Here is a 20,280-nt window from a genome sequence, read left to right as displayed (position 1 = left end):
ATCACCAGTTGAAGTCAAATTTAATAATTGCGAGAAAGCATTATTAGCAACTGTGTGGGCTTTGCAATATTTCAGAAGTTTTATTCAAGGTGAAAAGATCATTGTAGAAACTGCACACCAATCACTACAATATTTACAAAGTGATCAAATAAAAGAAGGTAACCTGTCAAACAGCAGGATAACTGCATGGACAATGTCCCTAATGGGATGGCCATTGGAAATCAAATATAAACAGGATACTAAAAATCCAGTTGCTCAAGGATTAGCTGAACTCCATGATTGCTCTCATGTGGAACATAAAGATGAGCCACCAGAAAACGATTTTCTGGAAGAGCAATCTCTATCTCCATATAAATCCTATGAAGAGGAGTACTGCAACTCACTACCATGTGCATATGTTGACGGCTGTTCTTTTCACACAGAAGGAGATGAAAAGATGCTGGTTGCAGGTATCGGTATCGTATGGAATAACATATTTCCAGAGATATCTGTGGGATACAAAATTGGTCCCAAAAGTAGCCAGGTCGCAGAACTCGCTGCCGTGTATAAAGCTATACAAATGGCTATCGAACATGACCTTAAGGAATTTGTTTTGATAACAGATTCTGAGTATGTTCGGAACAGTTTTGTGGAATATTTTCCCAGTTGGAAAAGGACTAGCATGACAAGGAGTAACAAAAAGCCAGTCAAACATGGTAAATTGTTTTGTAAAATTGATGAACTGGTTAATACCCACGACCTTACCATTTATTGGAAAAAGGTAAGGGGTCATTCGAAACACCCTGGCGCTGATAAAGATGGGAACGATCTAGCAGATTCCCTCGCTAAGAAAGCAGCCATTGATGGTGAAATCTTCGATATCAATGACCTCATGGGAACTATCGAAGTAAATGTCACCACTAGGGGGCAGGCCCAAAAGGAGTCTCAACCCAGTGTAGCAATGTGGAGTCAAGATTCTCCTAATGAGGATCTCATTGCGAGCCAAAAGGGGGATCCCGTTATTGGTTTGTTTTATAAACATATTGGAAGTCCACATGATTATCCCATCACCGTGGAAGACTGCAGTGACAACGAAGAATTACGTATTCTGATGAAAGGTGTGTCACAATTTTCATTACAGGATGGATTGCTGATACGAACCTCGAAAAATGGTATTACGCAATGGGTAGTACCCGCAGCATATCGGGGTTTGATGTTGCAACATGCTCATGATGCCCCGACAGCTGGTCATCGAGGAGAGAAAATAACGTATGAGTTATTAAGAGACTACGCTTACTGGCCACACATGTTACAGGATGTCAGGACATATTGTCAAGGGTGCTTGGTATGCCCTCAATTCCAGCCACAAGGTCCCACTCACAGGGCACCGCTGATGAAAAGAGGCATAGCTATGCCATGGTCAGACATCCAGATCGATTTTATTGGTCCAGTAACAACGTCCTCAAAAGGAAACCGGTATATGTTAACCGTAACATGCCTGTTCACTAAATGGGTAGAATGTCTACCAAGTAAAACATGCAGTTCCAGTGTGTGCGCATCACTGCTCATTAACCACATATTTTCCCGATTTGGTCTTCCACAGCGTATCGAATCCGATCGCGGAAGTCACTTCACCAGTGAAGTAATGACCAAAATGTGGGAAATCCTAGGGGTAAAACGGAAGCTACACATAGCTTACCGACCAGCCTCTAGTGGTGGAGTGGAGCGTTACAATCAATCCATTGTAAATATCCTGAAAAAATTTGTTAGCGAATCAGGTAAAGACTGGGATGTCAAGCTGCCACTAGTTCTTATGGCTATTAGAGCTACTCCAAGCGCGGCAACCAAACTTTCCCCATTTGAGATGCTCACTGGTAGAAAGATGGTGTTACCCCAGCATTTGCTTTACAAAACCTCAGATCACAACTTGATGAATGCAACTACTGCACATCAATACGTGGAGAACTTACGGAAGCACCTCCAGCATGCCTTTGCATTTGCTCAAAGAAACATCGGAAAAGCCGCAGTCAGTACGAAAACGTACTATGACCTCAAAACTACCCAAAAGGAGTATCAGGTGGACGATAAGGTGTATCTGTATAATTTTGCCAGAGACCAGGTAAAGGAAAAGAAGTTCCTCCCTTCATGGAAAGGTCCATATCCAATCACTGATAAATTGTCTCCTGTGGTTTATAAGGTTAAAATCCCTAAGGGGGATGACTTTGTTGAAAAATGGGTACATATTAATCAACTGCGTATATGTCACCCTAGCTCACAGCTACGGAGAATTGAGCAATCTTGAAATGTGTCCTAACAAATTATTTTTCTCCTGACAGGTATACCTAATGATGTGTTAATCTCTACTAGAATCCATATGGACACAAAGATTCCAAGCCGGCGCAAAGATGCCCCACCTGACGATTGCCATCCTTTACGCAGTCCTAATCTTGGGGAAGAGTGCCGAGCCACGAGTGATGCCAGATCCAGCATCCATGATGTTACCGGATACAGCGGAGTTCATCATGACCAGATAGATGTTCCTATCCTAGAGGGTCCAGATGAGCCTAAACCCGCGATGTGTCGTTAAATGACGAGCTGATGTATCCGAGGTCCATTTGATGGAGATGCAAGTCTGATACCTGTTCCACACCAGATACTCACAGGAGTGAGTTATTCAAATCTTGAAGCAGATCCGGAAAATCCTTTTATTTGAACCAAAGGCCAAAGCAGTTCATCGCTTTTACAATCGCTGTTTGCTACCTTTGCAACAAGAGGAAACCTGTTTGTTTACATCCGGAGTATCATTTGCCAGGTTTATTTTTCTTGAAGCGTGAAACATGAACTTCAATGTGATGAAGACGATGTTTTAAAGTCCATTTTTCCCTTTCATACTTGGATTACCAATACAAAACAAAGGTTATTCACAACGCGTTCCCACAGGAATGAAGAAAACGTAAAACGTTTAATAATCCTTGTTGTTCTTTTGAAATGGTCACACCCTGGAACATTCCAAAAGAAAAGGGGGATGTGTCGAGATTTCCATATGGCGGAATATCGTTTTTCCGATAAACTGAATTGTGTATGATCAAATAGGAATAAAACCTAATAATTTCCTTCCCTTAGGTTATAGGAGACAAAGACTTTCTGATGATCAGGGTTATTATAGATTAATATAGGTGCATTGATTATTTAGAAATGTATAGATTATTTTAACATGGCGATGTAATATTGCCCTACAAAGCTGACTTGTATGTGTCTCTAAAGGAAGGTCAGATGTTGAACAACAGGCAGTCAGCTGAGGTGCTATTTGCAATAGGTAACACAGTTATCTTGCATGGCCAAAACACTTGACAAGACAGCAAACAAGAGGAGTCTTAGAACAATGAAAGAGACAGACCAGGCCTTAACTAGCTTTTGTCGGTAAATGAACCAGTTTTTGTAAACAATGGCTCAGACCTGGCTGTATTTAATGCATAGAAGCCTTGGATGGAGGTTGTTTTCCTTGCACAATGTATGTGTTTCCAAGGTTCAGACACAAAAACAAAGCTGGGAAATATATTGACTGTGCTGTCAGCAATAGTTCATATTAAAAAGCATAAAGTTATATTACAATTCCCCATCTAGGTTAAGAAAACAGACAGCACATGTATGCATCAGTGCATAACAATTAAGAATGAATATAAAAAAAAGGTTATGGCATTGTATATGTATTAATATAAAGATTATTTGAATGAATATATCCAGAATGATATAGAAATGCTATATGTTTACCAGTGTTGTATGTTAAACAATGATGTTAGAGATATAAAACTCTGCAGACAGCACAATGTGTTATAATGAGAGATCCATGGTGGTTTTCAATATGTCACTATGATTTTGGATCAAATCCAATCTATCTTAAATATGGTAGAAAAGGTCACTGTATAATAAATAATAACCAATGATCCCCTCCAGATCAGCTATCCATAAGATATGAATTTTTATAACATTGATTTATTCACTGTTGGGGTATAATAAAACATGATTTTTGTTTTTAGTTTGCCAAATATCCCAGTAAGTCTGTGATTAGTTAGCCAACAGCACCTACAAAGGGTGAAAGCCAGTATTACACTTGGGTTAAAGATTAGTCACAGAAAGCTCCCATTGATCACTCCCACTGCCCAGTGATAGGCTAGAAGATTTAATCTCCTGGGCAGGACCATAGGTAGTGAGGGGAATAAGATGAGAGGGGTCATTCAATGAAGGAGGATCAGACCATCAGGAGATCTGAGCAGACCAGGACATAGAGGATTCATGCCATCTGAACACAGCCACGCCTAAGAGGAACACGCCCAGAGGCCATCTTGGTGACTATACTTGAACCCAGTTCTGATTTTCTTGTTAGTTAGACGGCTTATTACAGCGCAGAATATCTGAACATATGATGTATTGATTGAATTTCATTGGTTGATATTTTAAAAAGGGGTGAGCTTTTCCAAAGTTGCAAGTTGGAAACAACTCACCTAAGTTCTACCATATGTTCATTGATAACTGGCTGTTTAACTCAGACTTGGATAAAAAACTAGACCTTTCAAGCTACCTCCTCTAGATATTTTGATACTTTGCCGCAGCATGTGCAAGCCACACCTAACCAAGTTTAGGACGACTCAATAGATATTTTATTCCAAAATTATATGTATTTTACCCGCCTGCTCTGTGTAGTAACACAGGCCAGCGGAGGTTAAAGTGGAGACAGAGGGAAAATTCCTGTCATTTATAGTTGATTGCATAGCGATTGTGGGGCAACGCCCAGTCGTCAGATCCACTGAGTCATCCTAAATTTGTTATATTGAATGGTATAGCTGACATCAGCCAGTTTATTTTGGATAGCGCATTTTTTATTTTGGACTGCGCAATTTTGATTTTTGATAGCCACCATTTTGTTTTTGATAGCCACCATTTTGTTTTTGATAGCCACCATTTTGTTTTTGATAGCAGCCATTTTGATTTTGATAACAGCCATTTTGTTGTCGTTCAATTCATCCATTTTGTCTCCAGAGACCCTGTGGTAAATTGAGTAACAGGGCCGACGGCCATATTTGATGAGTCATATCTCTGCACTGTATTTGAGTTGACTGCTAATTGGTTTAAGCCTTTTGTATTGGTGAATAAGTATAATAACATTTTTATGTTTTACTGAAATTATTATCCAGCTCATTGCTTATTATAAGAATGACCTTATGAGTTTTGTTTTATATCAAAAGTGCAATATTATATTGTTTTGATATTGTAATATTTATTCGATATTAAATTGATATTTTTATAAATTGGTCCACATTTATTTGCATGTTTAAACCAGTACTGTAAAACCTCGGAAAACAAGCTCACACAGTTAGGCGTATGTTTGTATTTTAGCTCCTCCTATCTTCCCAGGAGCATTACATTTACATTTTTGATTTTATATTTATTTTTAAACAAGTTATACAAACATTGACAAAACGCCCGACAGTAGAATATTTACTTTATTGCAAGTAGTAAAATATGGGGAATTTTTACCCATATTTTCCTATGACCTGACCTAACCCTACACACAGAACCCTTCCTCTACCAATGCCTAACCCTAAGACAACCCTGGTGGCACCTAACCTTAACCCCCCAATGAAGCCTAACCTTAACCCGCTGGCGTAACAATAGGGGAAGCAGCCCCTGCCCCCGTGGGGGGGCCCCCCTGGGGGTCACTCATCGTCGTTTTGGGGGGGGGGCAGGAGGGGTCGCAGCATGAGGGGAGAGCTTGGTAGCACGTCGGTGGGGAGGGGGGGCGGTCCCCCCCTCCCTCACCTCGGGCTCTCCCCTCTGCGCTCCCCTCCTGCCTCTATTGAAGCGTTAGCAGCAGCGGCGGCAGCTATAATTACCTCCATCCACCACTGAGGTTGCCTTTCTGCAAGGGCTTACACATTACTTCCTGTAAGCGGGCCCCAGGGTGGGGGAGCCCCTTCAAATTTTTGCAGGGGGGCCAGGGGACTTCTAGTTACGCCCCTGCCTCAACCCCTCCTGGTGGTGCCTAACCTTAACCTCCCTGGAAGCCTAACCTTAACACTGCCCCCCCCCCCCAGTGTCTAATCTTAATCCCCAAGGACCACCTTACACACTCCTAACACTAAAGACCCGCACCTAATAACACTAGCCCTAGATATTTTCGCCACTGGAGGCAACAATTTTAAAAGCCATGATTAGCGGCTATAAATGGTAAATAGTGGCTATAAGTGCCTTTAAATGGTAAATAGCATTATGAACCTCGGGAGCTGAAATTACAATTTATGACCTCTAATTGTGGCTTTTAACTTTGCTGCCCCTGGCGACACCCCTGTAACCTGTTTCACCGACATATGGGTCTAATCTCCAGTTTAGGTGTTCTGGTGCCCAAGCAAAGTTTTTGGCAAACTCAAATTGTGCTTCTTATTTTTAATGTGAAGTAGTGTCTTTTTTCTGGCCGCTCTTTCAGAAAGCCGGGCTCTGTGTAGTGTACGACATATTGTGGTCCTATGGACGGACACTCCAGTCTCTTGTGTGGAACTCTAACTTCTGCAGGGTTAGCTTTGCTCTCTGTGCTGTCTGATTAATGCTCTCCTTGCGTGCATGAAAAAAGGGCACAGTGAAAAATGGGCCGACTTGATAATGAAATGGCGCCGGTGGATAACGAAATCTGATAACGATAAACATCGTTGTCAAACTTGGTTAACGATAAATACCATTCTAATAACAGATGTGAAATAATAACGAAAAGATATTAACGTTAAAATTAATTACATAATTCAACAATACAGCTTAACCCAACCCTACCCTCACACAGAACCCTCCCCTGGTGGTGCCTAAAATTAACCACTCCCCTGGTGGCACCTAACCCTAATTACCCCCCCTGGTGGTGCCTAACCCTAACTCCCCCCCCCGGTGGTGCCTGACCCTAACCACCCCCCTGGTGGTGCCTAAACCTAACCACCCCCTCTGGTGTTGCCTAAAACTAACCGCTGCCCAGGTGGTGCCTAATCCTAACCACTCACCCTGGTGTTGCCTAACCCTAACCCCTCCCTCTACAGAAACAGCCTTTTCCACATAGAAACGACAATATCTTTGATAACGTAAAATCTGTACATATAAACTAAATACTACGACAAAAACCATAACGTTACAAGCTTCTAAAATGATAACTACTTCAAAAACTATAATGTTCTAATTTTTTAATGTTCTTTTTTTCGCGGCGCCCTTTTTTCTGCTTTTTCGCCGTATTAACGATAATTGCATGAAAGTCTATGGCGCCCTTTTCGCCCACCCTTCTCGCGCGCCCTTTTTTCCTGCTAACCCCCCTTGCCCGGTCTGTGAGTTTTGGTGGGTGTCCCTCTCTTGGCAGGTCTGTTGTGGTACCATGTTCCTTCCATTTAAAGATTGCGGATTGGATGTTGCTCTGAGGGATACTCAAATCTTAAAGGAGTACTATCGATTGAAACGACTTTTTTTTTTAATACTGTATATTAGTGTACACATTACCACTAGTGTTAGGGGCACTTTATTTATTCACCCAGGTCTCTCTCTTGCTATCCCTGCTTAAAAATTCATTTCTCACACAGCTCATAGTAGTTTGGGTCACCCTGAGCTGCTTGGTTACTCTGTCACACAGCTCACAAATATATTTCACTGTGTCACTCACAGCATGCAGGAGACATGAGGAGAAATAGGCTGATCTGAGGTGGTAACAGGTAACTAAATGAGCTGGAATATTGCTGGAATATAACTAGCTATAAACAATAGTCTGTGTTTACACTCAGTCTGGCTGCCTGCTTGTGGTGATTCACTCCAGGCTGCATCCACTTTACAAGCTGCTGAGAGGGGCAGACCACTGTTTACAATTAGCATTATTAGTATCTTTATCAGTCAAGAGAAGCAAAGATAATAAACACACATTGCTAGAATCTTTAACCCCTTACCACCATATCAATAAGATTCTTTCAGCAAGGTGATAATTAAACTATAAACTGAGGAGTTGATAGCAACTCCCCTGTGCAGACATGGGCTTAGCCCTCTGGGAGCCCTCAGCATATAGATACATTTGTATCAAACACTGACGGCCAAAACTGACGGAGGATTTTACAGCTGAGAGGAACAGCTGTGTGAGGAATCAAATTGCTCCTAGTACTTGTCCTAATGTGTGCTACAACATACAGCATTTAAAAATAAATGCATACATCGATAGTATTCCTTTAAGATACTTTTTTTTTCATAACCCAACCCTGATTTGTATTTCACAACAACTTTGTCCCTGACTTGTTTGGAGAGCTTCTTGGTCTTCATGGTGTGACGTTTCTTGCTTAGTGGTGTTAAAGCCCCCGGGGAATTTCTGAAAAAGGTGTATTTATACTGACAGATCATGTGACACTTATATTGCAGACAGGTAGTCTTCATGTCACTTATTATGTTACTCTTGGAGGTAATTGGTTGCACAAAGACTTTTTAAGAGTTTTATGGCTGAGGGGGGTGAATACATATGCACGTCAATTTGTAGTTAAATATTTCTTAAAATAAATTGTTTTAAAATCTATTTTTATCATTTCAATTCACCATCTTAGCCTATTTCCATAGACTAGATCCATCATAAAAAATAAGGTTAACCACTTCGCATCCAGACCTTGTTTCCCACTTATATGTTTTGACAGTTTAGCTATGTCCTTATTTAATCAGAAATAACTTTATCTCTAATTATGACACAGAAATGAAATATATATTTTTTTTTATCAAGACAAACCAGGCTTTCATTGTATGCCATTTTTCCCTCAAACTATTTTGTTTTCTATGAATTTTAAGGGGAAAACAAGGAAAAAAATAGAAAAAACACATTATTTCAGTCTTACCAATTCCAGTTTAAGTGCTACTGTAGATAAAAAAAAAAAAAAACAAATTTTGTTCGGCTATTCTCACCGCTTATCACAAAACTTAGATTATGTTCCTGTCACAATTTATGGTGAAGATATTTGATTCTGAAATGATGCTACAGAGTGTGTTTTTTACTATGAACTGAGAAAATAAAAATTTTCTCCTAGGTGATAATTTTTTTATCTTGCATTTAGAATACTTTTTCAGCATGTTGCAATTGAAAAAGTACCAAAAAAGTACTATCAAAATTATTTTAAGTATTGTCTTGCTAGGGATTTAAAAAGCATTTTAAAGACACATTTGAAAATAAAACTTAGGAGAAAACTCAGGAGAAAACGTTAATTGCATATGGGCCATTATATTGACGAGATGTGAAAATATCACCGAAGAGGAAAAGTAAATTGAATAAGGGCCTACATGTTTCGTGGGCAAGCCCTTCATCAAGTGTGTCTCACAAAACCAAACACCGTCAATGTAAGCCTACACCAACATGAAATTCATATTGACCCCGCCTTCTGCAGGAAGGATAACCTATCAAACTTACAAAGGTAAATGTACAACTCAATCGAACAGCTTAAAAAAAAAAACAATCAAACAAACAAACATTGACTGCACATGTTGCAAATACAAATGTTGCAAATATATATATACGTATTACTCCTGCACAGGGAACTATCTGTGGTCTACCCTGAGATGATACGTCAACGAGAGTACAAACATAAAGTCATCTTGTACATACAATTCTGTCATCACGTACATACAATTCTGTGTCCTCATAGATTTGGGTTATTCTTTTCTGGAAATGAAACACATTGTGAAAAAAACATTTCAGGTTAAATTGTTCATTTAAGACCTCTAGGTGTCATACAACCATATTGCTTTAAAGAGACACTGAAGCGAAAAAAAACTATGATATTATGATTTGTATGTGTAGTACAGCTAAGAAATAAAACATTAAGATCAGATACATCAGTCTAATTGTTTCCAGTACAGGAAGAGTTAAGAAACTCCAGTTGTTATCTCTATACAAAAAAGCCATTATCTCTACGACTTTCAAAGTCATGGAGAGGACTGTTATCTGACTTTTATTATCTCAACTGTTAGTTAACTATTTACTTTTCCTCTGGCAGAGGAGAGGTCATTAGTTCACAGACTGCTCTGAAAGAATCATTTTGAATGCTGAGTGTTGTGTAATCTGCACATATTAGAGAATGATACAATGTTAGAAAAAACACTATATACCTGAAAATAAAAATGAGAATATTTTCTTTGCTGCTAATCTTCTAGTAATCATTCATAGTACACAACCAATTCATTATATCATATATATTTTTTTCGCTTCAGTGTCTCTTTAAAGTGGACCTGAACTCTTGCACAGGACAGAAGGAAAACAGACAAATGTACCCTGTATGTATTTAGAAAGTTTAGCCTGTCTAATTCCCCCTCATCTGTGACTATTTACAGCTGTAATTTGATCTCTCAGCTGTGTCAGCTCAGGAATCTAAGCAGTCCTCGGCAGAGCAGTTCATTTGTAAATACAGGATGTTAACCTTGTCTGCTTCCATGAAAACAGGAAGTAGACACACTGTAGATTTATTGCAGGATTTGCATCAGCTGTAACAAAAATATATTTTTTTTCTTTAAAGGCTATTATGCTGTGGCTTATCTTTTAGAGCAGAGAGGAAGTTCTGAGTTCAGATCTGCTTTCACTTATTTGATTTCTTTCTGCAGCGAGGGAAAAGAGAAACAAGTTTTTGCTGCAGAATGAAATCAAATGGACTAAAAATTGCATTTTATTGTTTTACAAAAAAAAATAATTGTATGATTGGAGGTTGTGAATTGTTGTAACAGATTTGCACTGGAGCAGCAAGCAAACCATGAATGAACACTGTAGGACAAGTTTTAGGAGCCTGCACAGGGGCATAGCTACATTGGTCTTTCCTGTCCCCGAGACCTGTCGGCCTACACCCTACAACCCAGGGGAGGGGCCAGGAGCTAGATCGCCCGGCCCTGTACACAATGCTGAGCAGCAGCGGAGCGTTCTACAGTATATTACATGCTCCTAATGGCAATTACAGGCCCCTCCCCACTTCCTGTTCAGTTTGTAAAAGCAGCCAGCCAATCACCATGTGGCTACAGTCTCTTGTCTTGTGATTGGTTGGTTGCACAGCACTTGTAAGCTGAACAGTAAGTGAAGAGGACCTGTATCTTTATATTGCTGGGAGCAGGTAATTTATAATTCTTTTCTCCTCTGCCACTCTGCAGGACCCCCCAGCTCCTGCTCCCAGGTACCCCTTACCAAAACAGTGGTCACAAGGGCAATTTCTATGTGGTGTGGTGGTGAGCTTGTGGTGCTATCAACAGGCATTCACTAATAAGGATGGCTGAACACAGTTTTGCAAGAAGCTAACCTGTACCCGGTAATTTCTAAAAAGGGAGCCACAGCAGTGGGAGCTGACTTACCCAGGTATCCGACACCTTCCTTGACGCTCCATCCTCCTGATACTTCCTGTTTCACAACTTCCACTGTAGAAGCAGTATCAGGAGAGGCGGACGCCCAGGAGAGTCAACTCTAACTTCTCAGACACATGCGGGGACAGTTTTACTTCTCAATTACAATTAATTTTTCTGGGTAAAATCTGAAAATTTTGATCAATATATCAGACATGTATTCAATGTTTCCCCAATTCTAAAAATAAAAAAAATGGAACATTGCTTAGGGTCTATAAATAAGACCTAATGAAATGAACAATCTATCCTAAACCATTCAAATTCTTCATAAAACTTTACAGAAGTTTTCACCACTCCTGATCGACTTACAGTGGGAAAAATAATACATTTGACCCCCTGCTGAATTTTCAAGCTATCCCACTTACAAAGAAATTAACATTTTTGTAGTTTCATTGCAATGAAAATAGATTGAAGATCAACCAAAAATCCAGAAACAACACAATAATTGAAAGTTAAAAATTGTTTTGCATGTCATTGAGTGAAATAAGTTTTTGACCAATACAAGAATTCTGGCACACAAATTGGTTCTGTGCCCATGTAGCACACCGGTTACCACCAATCAGAGGTGGATTAAGATGAAACGGGGCCTTAAAGGGATACTGTAGGGGGGGTCGGGGGAAAATGAGTTGAAGTTACCCAGGGCTTCTAATGGTCCCCCACAGGCATCCTGTGCCCACGCAGCCACTCACCGGTGCTCCGGCCCCGCTTCCGGTTCACGTCTGGAATTTCAGACTTTAAAGCCTGAAAACCACTGCGCCTGTGTTGCCGTGTCCTCGCTCCCCCTGATGTCACCAGGAGCGTACGGCACAGGCACAGACTATACTGGGCCTGCACAGTATGCTCCTGGTGACATCACCGGGAGTGAGGACACGGCAACACAGGCACACAGCAACGCAGGCAAAATTCCAGAAGTGAACCAGAGGCGGGGCCGCAGCATTGGTAAGTGGCTGCGTGGGCACAGGATGTCTGTGAGGGACCATTAGAAGCCCCGGGTAACTTGAACTCATTTTCCCCCGACACCCCTACAGTATCCCTTTAAGCGAAGTAGTAGATTTGTGGCCCCTTTGGTAAGCTGAAGTGGAAAGAGGTCAAAGAAGGTGGCAGGGGGGCTCCTTGACTCCCACTAGACCCCAGGCACCTGCCTAGGTTGCCTGGGGGATAATCCTGCTCTGCCACCAATCAATTACATACAGATACTCCTGATCTCAACTCATCATGTGCATAAAGCACACCTGAATCTGTTCCTACCATTACGACCTCTCCATCACTATGGGCAAGAACAAAGAGCTGTTGAAGAACATACGGGACTAGTTGAAGAATGTACGGACAAGACTGTTGACCGGCACAATGTTGGAATTAGGGATGGTCAGAAATGCAGATTTTCCGATTGCGTAAAAAATATGATTTCCAATAGTGACAATACCGCAGCATACCTCCGGTAAACCAATTTATAAATTCAAAAATTTAGGCCAGTCACCCAAAACTAAGGCCAATCATAAGACTCAGACTTCGTAAATACTCAATAGTATTGGACCAATAGAGAATGTGTTAATTTATTCTGAAAATCAGAAAACCACGGAAATCTTAGAACAATAAGAAGACTCAAAAATGTTAGTATTCAAGTCTTTTTATTGGTCTTAATCACCACGGCAATCTGATTTTAACAACCAAATTCTGCATTCTTTGATTGGTTCAATGTTTCTGAGTTTTATGATTGGGCCTCAATTACCGAGTTGTGGTAATGAAGCATTTCTGCCCAAAAATTCCGAAGTGGTTAGCCCATTTTTTATCAGAATTCAGAAATTTCAATTATCCTGGATTTAAATGATCATCCCTAGCTGGAATGGGCCTCAAAACCATTAGCAAGAAGCTTGGTTAGAAGGTGACCATTGTTGGTACAACTGTTCAGAAATGGAACCTATTTAACCACTTAGTGCTCCAGGTGGCGTAGATATTCGTCCATGCAAGTTAATGAGAAGTGAATGGGTGGTGAAAATTGCTCTGGTCCTGAAGTGGAATGACCACCATTTATCTTTGGTCTGGAGCTCATTGGAAGGTCTTGCCTCATGGGGTCAAATGCATAGTCCCCCCCCCCCTCCCCCGCTCAGTGACGTACTCCCTGCTGGGTAGGAAGTATGTCACTGGGATTTTGTCGGTCCATGCACCGCGCTCCCGTCATTTACACTTACTGCATCGCCCATTGACTTCCATTGCTGCATAATCTGTGTGGTAGGAACGGATCGTGCTACAACGCACTGCAAACTTCGTTATGGGAATGCAGCGGGAAGGATACTTTCAGCGCATCGCATTGTGTTAAATGTGAAAGTCTCCATAGACTTTTGTGGCCGATGCAACAGGGAAGCATAACATGGGGCGATGCAGTGGCCAAATGTATGAAGGGCCTCAAGGTTTGGATGAGAACCTCCATCCCCCAGGGATGACAGTGACCACAGTATGACAATGACCCAAAACACAGCAACGGCAACAAAGGAGTGGCTCAAGAAGAACACATTAAGGTCCTGGAGTGGCCTAGTCAGTCTCAAGACCTTAATCCAGTGGTTCCCAACCCATGTGCCGCGACACATACATGTGTCGCGGCAGCTTTGGGCATGTGTCGCGGCTCTCTGTGTCGGAGGGGAGCAGCGCAGTGGAGGGAAAGCAGTGGGCAGCGGCAGAGAAGGGGGCCATATCCCCCCCTTCTCTCACCTTAGGGTGCCCTGCCTCCCTCGCTCTCCCCTCCGATACTGTGTGTGTGTCGGAGCTTGGCAGTGGGCGGGACTTACCTTCCGTGTCGCTCCAAGCGCCGGTCGGAAGTTCTGATTCTGCAGCCGCTGCTCTGGTCTGGATCAGGCCAGAGTAGTGGCAAATCATATCGCGCCGGCGACGAGACCAGACGGAGACACAGAAGGTAAGTTCCTGCGCCTCTGCTAGCCACCGCACTTCGTTCCGGAGGAGAGAGCGAGGGAGGGAGAGCACCCTGAGGTGCCGCTCTCCTTCCCTCGCTCTCTCCTCCTGGGGGGGGGGGGCACCTGGCTACATATACTGGGCACATATATCCCTGGCTACATATACTGGGGACATATACCGGGGACATATACACCTGCCTACATATACTGGGGACATATACCCCTGGCTACATATACTGGGCACATATATCCCTGGCTACATATACCGGGCACATATACCCCTGCCTACATATACTGGTGACATATACTCCTGACTACATATACTGGGCACATATACACCCTGGCTACATATACTGGGGACATATACCCCTGCCTACATATAATGGGCACATATATCCCTGGCTACATATACTGGGGACATATACCGGGGACATATACTGGGAACATATACCCCTGGCTACATATACTGGGCACATATATCCCTGGCTACATATACCGAGCCCATATACCCCTGCCTGCCTACATATACTGGGGACATATACTCCTGACTACATATACTGGGCACATATACACCCTGGCTACATATACTGGGGACATATACCCCTGCCTACATATACTGGGCACATATACCCCTGGCTACATATACTGGGGACATATACTGGGGACATATACACCTGCCTACATACACTGGGGACATATACACCTGCCTACATATACTGGGGACATATACCCCTGGCTACATATACTGGGCACATATATCCCTGGCTAAATATACCGGGCACATATACCCCTGCCTACATATACTGGGGACATATACTCCTGACTACATATACTGGGCACATATACACCCTGGCTACATATACTGGGGACATATACCCCTGCCTACATATACTGGGCACATATACCCCTGCCTACATATACTGGGCACATATACCCCTGGCTACATATACTGGGCACATACCCCTGGCTACATATACTGGGCACATATATCCCTGGATACATATACTGGGCACATATATCCCTGGCTACATATACTGGGGACAACTGGCTGTTTGTCATTATGTGCATTTACTGGTGAAAAGCTGTCACATATACCCCTGCCTACATATACTGGGGACATATACCCCTGCCTACATATACTGGGGACATATACTCCTGACTACATATACTGGGCACATATACACCCTTGCTACATATACTGGGGACATATACCCCTGCCTACATATACTGGGCACATATACCCCTGCCTACATATACTGGGCACATACCCCTGGCTACATATACTGGGCACATATATCCCTGGATACATATACTGGGCACATATATCCCTGGCTACATATACTGGGGACAACTGGCTGTTTGTCATTATGTGCATTTACTGGTGAAAAGCTGTCTCTTATTATGTGCATTTACTGGTGAAAAGCTGTCTCTTATTATGTGCATTTACTGGTGAAAAGCTGTCTCTTATTATGTGCATTTACTGGTGAAAAGCTGTCTCTCATTACGTGCATTTACTGGTGAAAGGCTGTCTGTGATTACCTGCATTTACTGGTGAAACGCTGTCTCTTATGTGCATTTAGTGGGGAAACGCTGTCTCTCATTACATGCATTTAGTCTACGTGTCACGGAGATCTGAACCTTTGGTTTGATGTGTCACGACTCAAAAAAGTTTGGGAACCACTGCCTTAAAGAGAACCCGAGGTGGCATTGTATTACGTAAGTGGGGCACAGAGGCTGGTTGGTCACACTAACACCAGCCTCTGTTGCCCCATCGTGTGTCTCAAAGACCCCCCTGCTCGCCGCTATACCCCCGCAGTGCTGGCGACACGCAGCGTGTCGCCAGCACAATGTTTACTCTATCGCTGTCTGTCAGCGCCGCTCCGCCGCCTCCTCCGCATCGCCGCTACCCGCCCTCGCCCCTTCCCTCCCGCTGATTGGAGGGAAGGGACGAGGGCGGGTAGCGGCGATGCGGAGGAGGCGTGGGAGCGGCGCTGACAGACAGCGATAGAGTAAACATTGTGCTGGCGACACGCTGCGTGTCGCCAGCACTGCGGGGAGTATAGCGGCGAGCAGGGGGGTCTTTGACACACACGATGGGGCAACAGAGGCTGGTGTTAGTGTGCCCAACCAGCCTCTGTGCCCCACTAACGTAATACAAGGCCACCTCGGGTTCTCTTTAATCCAATAGAAAATTGGGAGCTGAAGGTTCAAGTTATAATAATAATAATAATAATAATAATCCGAACATTTGTATAGCGCTTTTCTCCTGTCGGACTCAAAGCGCTCAAGAGCTGCAGCCACTGGGACGCGCTCAGGAGGCCACCCTGCAGTGTTAGGGAGTCTTGCCTTGAACTCCTTACTGAATAGGTACTTGACCTAGCCAGGATTCGAACCCTGGTCTCCCATGTCAAAGGCGGAACCCTTAACCAGTACACTATCCAGCCAAGTTGCCAAACATCAGCCTCAAAACCTTACTGACTTGATCTGCAAAGAGTCGCCCAAATTCCCTCCTGAGATGGTGTGCAAACCTGGCAGAAAACTACAAGAATCATCTGACCACTGTGATTGCCAACAAGGGTTCTGCCACCAAGCACTACATCAACTTTTTATAGGGGATCAAATACTTTTTTTCATTCATTACAATACTCATCAAGCTCTGAATTTGGAGTACCGTACTTGTATTTAAGGGCTCTTTTGTTGTTATTGTGTCTATAACAGCTGCAATAAACCTACCATTACAATCATAGACTGGTAATTTCTTGGTCAGTAAGAAAACAAGCGAAATCACCAGGGGATCAAATACTTCCTTCCATCATGTGTATCAATAAAGATGGGAAATCCAATCAGATTTATTGCTAAAATAAAAACATATGATTTTTCTGTACAACTGATCATTTTATCAAATTGCCATAAAATCGAATCTTTATATGATATCATGAGTGGCCAGACGTGGCCACTTATGATATAATATAAAGATTTGATTTTATGCAAATTCGATAAAATGATCAGTTGTACAGAAAACCGAAAGTTTTTGCCTTTTGTCTTCCTGTCCCGGAAGGGGGTTTAAAGTGAACCTCCAGACTAAAAATTGACTCAGCAGCACTGGAAAGGCCTGGTGTTTCTTTAACTGTTTCACAGCATCAGAACTTTGTTTCTCTTATACAAGCCTCATTTTTAGCTGCACAGAAAAAAACTGCCTGGGCATTTTCCCCCTAATGCTGTGCAAAGCATGATGGGATTTCTGATGTTATTGTTCTCGTTCTGCTGTTCTGGTGCAATTTTTTTTTTTACATTTTGAATTTGACATTTAAAGCCTAGCGCGTGCAGCTGGGAGGGGTGATCAAGACACAGGACAGTTGGAACTGTGTCTCCTGCTCCCTGTCACCTACTTTCAACCAAAAAGATGGCTGCCCCCATGACAAAGATGGCAGCCCCCATGAATCACAAACATTTGCCTGTTCTTTTAAAATGGGGTGGGTAAGAGATTATATTACCTATCTATTCTAATTAACATAACTAATGTAACTTAATGACAGTATGTTTGTTTAGGCTGAAGTTCCCCTTTAAAGTGAAGATGTGTCCTGCTGTTTATAGAGTGAGACTCAGACAAGAGTCAGCCCTTTCCTCTCTCTCTAAGCTGCTCTCATTGGCCAAAGATCACCGGTGCTTACTAATCCCATCACTAACATCACATGACAAGAGATGGTGACAGCCAATGAGAGCAGCTGAGTGACACAGGAAGGGGCGGGCATGAAGTACGACTCAGGCCCGACTCTCCGTAAACTGTTGGATGCAGGTTCACTTTAAGACCTCCTCTTTGTTCCACTGCCGACCAGATGCCAGCGTTAAACGAAACCCAACTCTCCGCGTTCTTTAATTATCACTGCCGTTCCAGAGGTCGGAATATCAAACATGAAAGCCCAGGTGATTCCTCCATTGGGAGCGAAATGGAAGCGAGAAAAATGAAGACAGATATGGTGAATTACAATGAACTAATCAGGCATGCCTCTCTGAAATTACATTTCCATTCTTGAGCACCGGCTAATTAAGGTCACCCCGCTCCGGAACATAAATAAGCCTGTTTTCTTGTTCTCATTTATTTATTTTATTATGTTTTATTTATTTATTTATTTGTCCTATTGCTCTAGCACTTTTGTGTGTTCATATTAGCGGATTAAGCATTAAGGAATTAGAAGCGAAAGCGTGCAAGCGGGAGGCGGAGGTAGCTGCATTTTCTCCGTCCCCTGCTGGAAAATATTGATATTCTGAAATCATTTTAACAACGGAATTGTTTTGTAGGAGGAAAATCAATGTGAAGAAAGGAAGGAAGCGAATGCACGGGGCATGTATGGGGTCCAAAAGCTGATCCCCGAGCGAGCACAAAGTCAGCACTTAATCCCGCAGCGGTGTGTTCGGTAAAAACATTTAATGTATTTTTTTTACTTATTTTGTTTATGTAGGGCTGCTATAAATGCTTGAAAATGCCTCTGCTAATTGATTGCTCACAGACTGAGGTGGGAAAGAAGTTGGGCCTTATGGGTAATCTTATTAAAATCCGTTTAAAAGGGGGAAGTTGGTGGACTCACCTCCCTCATGAAGAAATGAACCGGACAATTAGACGTTACTATAAATTACAGTAACATTTATTAAGAAGCTCCAAGTTTGCAACGCGTTTCACGGGTCACTATCCCGCTTCATCAGGCAATCGGTTTGGAGAGCACAATATCAGGTGTAGGGTGTGGCCGAGCGCCTCTGTAGCTACAGAGGCCCTTTGCCACGCTATAGACCTGATATTGTGCCTTAAAGGGAGTGGCAGGAGGATCCATTAAATGCAAGACATAATTACATCAGGAGCATAGTGAGCAGAAGCGGTGCCCTTAAAAAGCTCATGGCACTCCAGGCAAAACCTGCAATGTCTTTGGCTGAAAACAACTTGGTGGCATGCCCCATTTTACTGCTGCCTCTACCCTGTCACTAGTATCTAGTGTCCTCCTCCCCTTAAAGGGAAGGTTCGAGGAAAAAATATAATCAAGCTCTACTTACCCAAGGCTTTCTTCAGCCCCTGGCAGCTGATATGTCCCTCAACATAACTCTGGTGTCTTGGGGTCCCCTTCATTGCAGATTCTGACCTTGTCAGGTCAGCTTCTTCTGCACCTGCGCGAGTGCGCTCACGTTCATGCTAATGTAGCCTGGAGCATTCTGCGCAGGCACAGATCCACTGTGCCTGCGCAGAACACTCCCAGCCATTGGATCGCTTCCACGAACAGCACGGCTGCGGACTTGTGCAGGCGCAGAAGATTCTGACCTGGCGAGGCTAGGATCTGCAATGGAGGGGACCCCAAGACACCAGAGCTGCAGTGAGGGACATATCAGCTGCCAGGGGCTGGAGGAAGGCCTGGGTAAGTAGATCTTGATTTTTTATTTTTTTATTTTCCTCGGACTTGTCCTTTAAGACTCAGGACCAGGAGGCAGAGTGCGAGGGAGGAGCCACAGCAGAGGACGAATTAAACCAGAACTGGAGGAGTTAAGATGCCAATACCGCTGCTACACTTTTCTGCAAAAGGGGGAGGCAGAGAGGAGTGTAGGAGGATGAGAGGTAGATACCAGGGTGAAACAGGAAGAGAATTGTAAGGGGAGGGAGTAAAAATACAGGGCCCTCCTCCTTGCTGGGCCCCACTGAGCGGGCTGCTCACCCAGTTGCTCCCTGCAAGATTGGTTGATGCATGATGTGATTAAATCCTCCGTAGAAGCGCATAGCGCGAAACGGCCGTCAGGCTCCCTACCCTCTGCACCCACCGCCACACCACTGCGTCCACCTTTGGGTCTTTGTCCTCACCACGTTGTACTGTAAGTACGTACAGAAGTACGCATGTTTTAGCATGTTGTTTCTGCCGGAATCAATAAAAGTGAATGACAGCAGTGCCGGCGCTCCTTTTCTTCTCTGTTGACATAGATACACTATGCCAGAGCACGCTGGAGATTC

General features: G+C 43.0%; 1 protein-coding gene across 12 annotated transcripts in view; it reads right to left on the bottom strand.

Moving 5' to 3' along the window:
- Nucleotides 1–20,280, bottom strand: part of DLG2 (discs large MAGUK scaffold protein 2) — a 1,711,631-nt gene that overhangs the window by 1,080,526 nt on the left and 610,825 nt on the right. For 6 of the 12 annotated variants that reach the window (XM_068266685.1, XM_068266688.1, XM_068266686.1 and 3 more), the window contains one exon: nt 9,620–9,676. The exons of 3 other annotated variants lie outside the window; for them this stretch is intronic. In XM_068266685.1, the coding sequence (XP_068122786.1) occupies nt 9,620–9,676 (57 nt within the window). The remainder of the gene's footprint in view (nt 1–9,619; nt 9,677–20,280) is intronic. 3 more of the 12 variants (XM_068266687.1, XM_068266695.1, XM_068266691.1) reach the window with 1 other exon arrangement.

Source organism: Hyperolius riggenbachi, chromosome 2, assembly GCF_040937935.1.
Source record: "Hyperolius riggenbachi isolate aHypRig1 chromosome 2, aHypRig1.pri, whole genome shotgun sequence".
Lineage (NCBI taxonomy): Eukaryota > Metazoa > Chordata > Amphibia > Anura > Hyperoliidae > Hyperolius > Hyperolius riggenbachi.
This window is presented reverse-complemented; position numbering and strand designations above follow the sequence as displayed.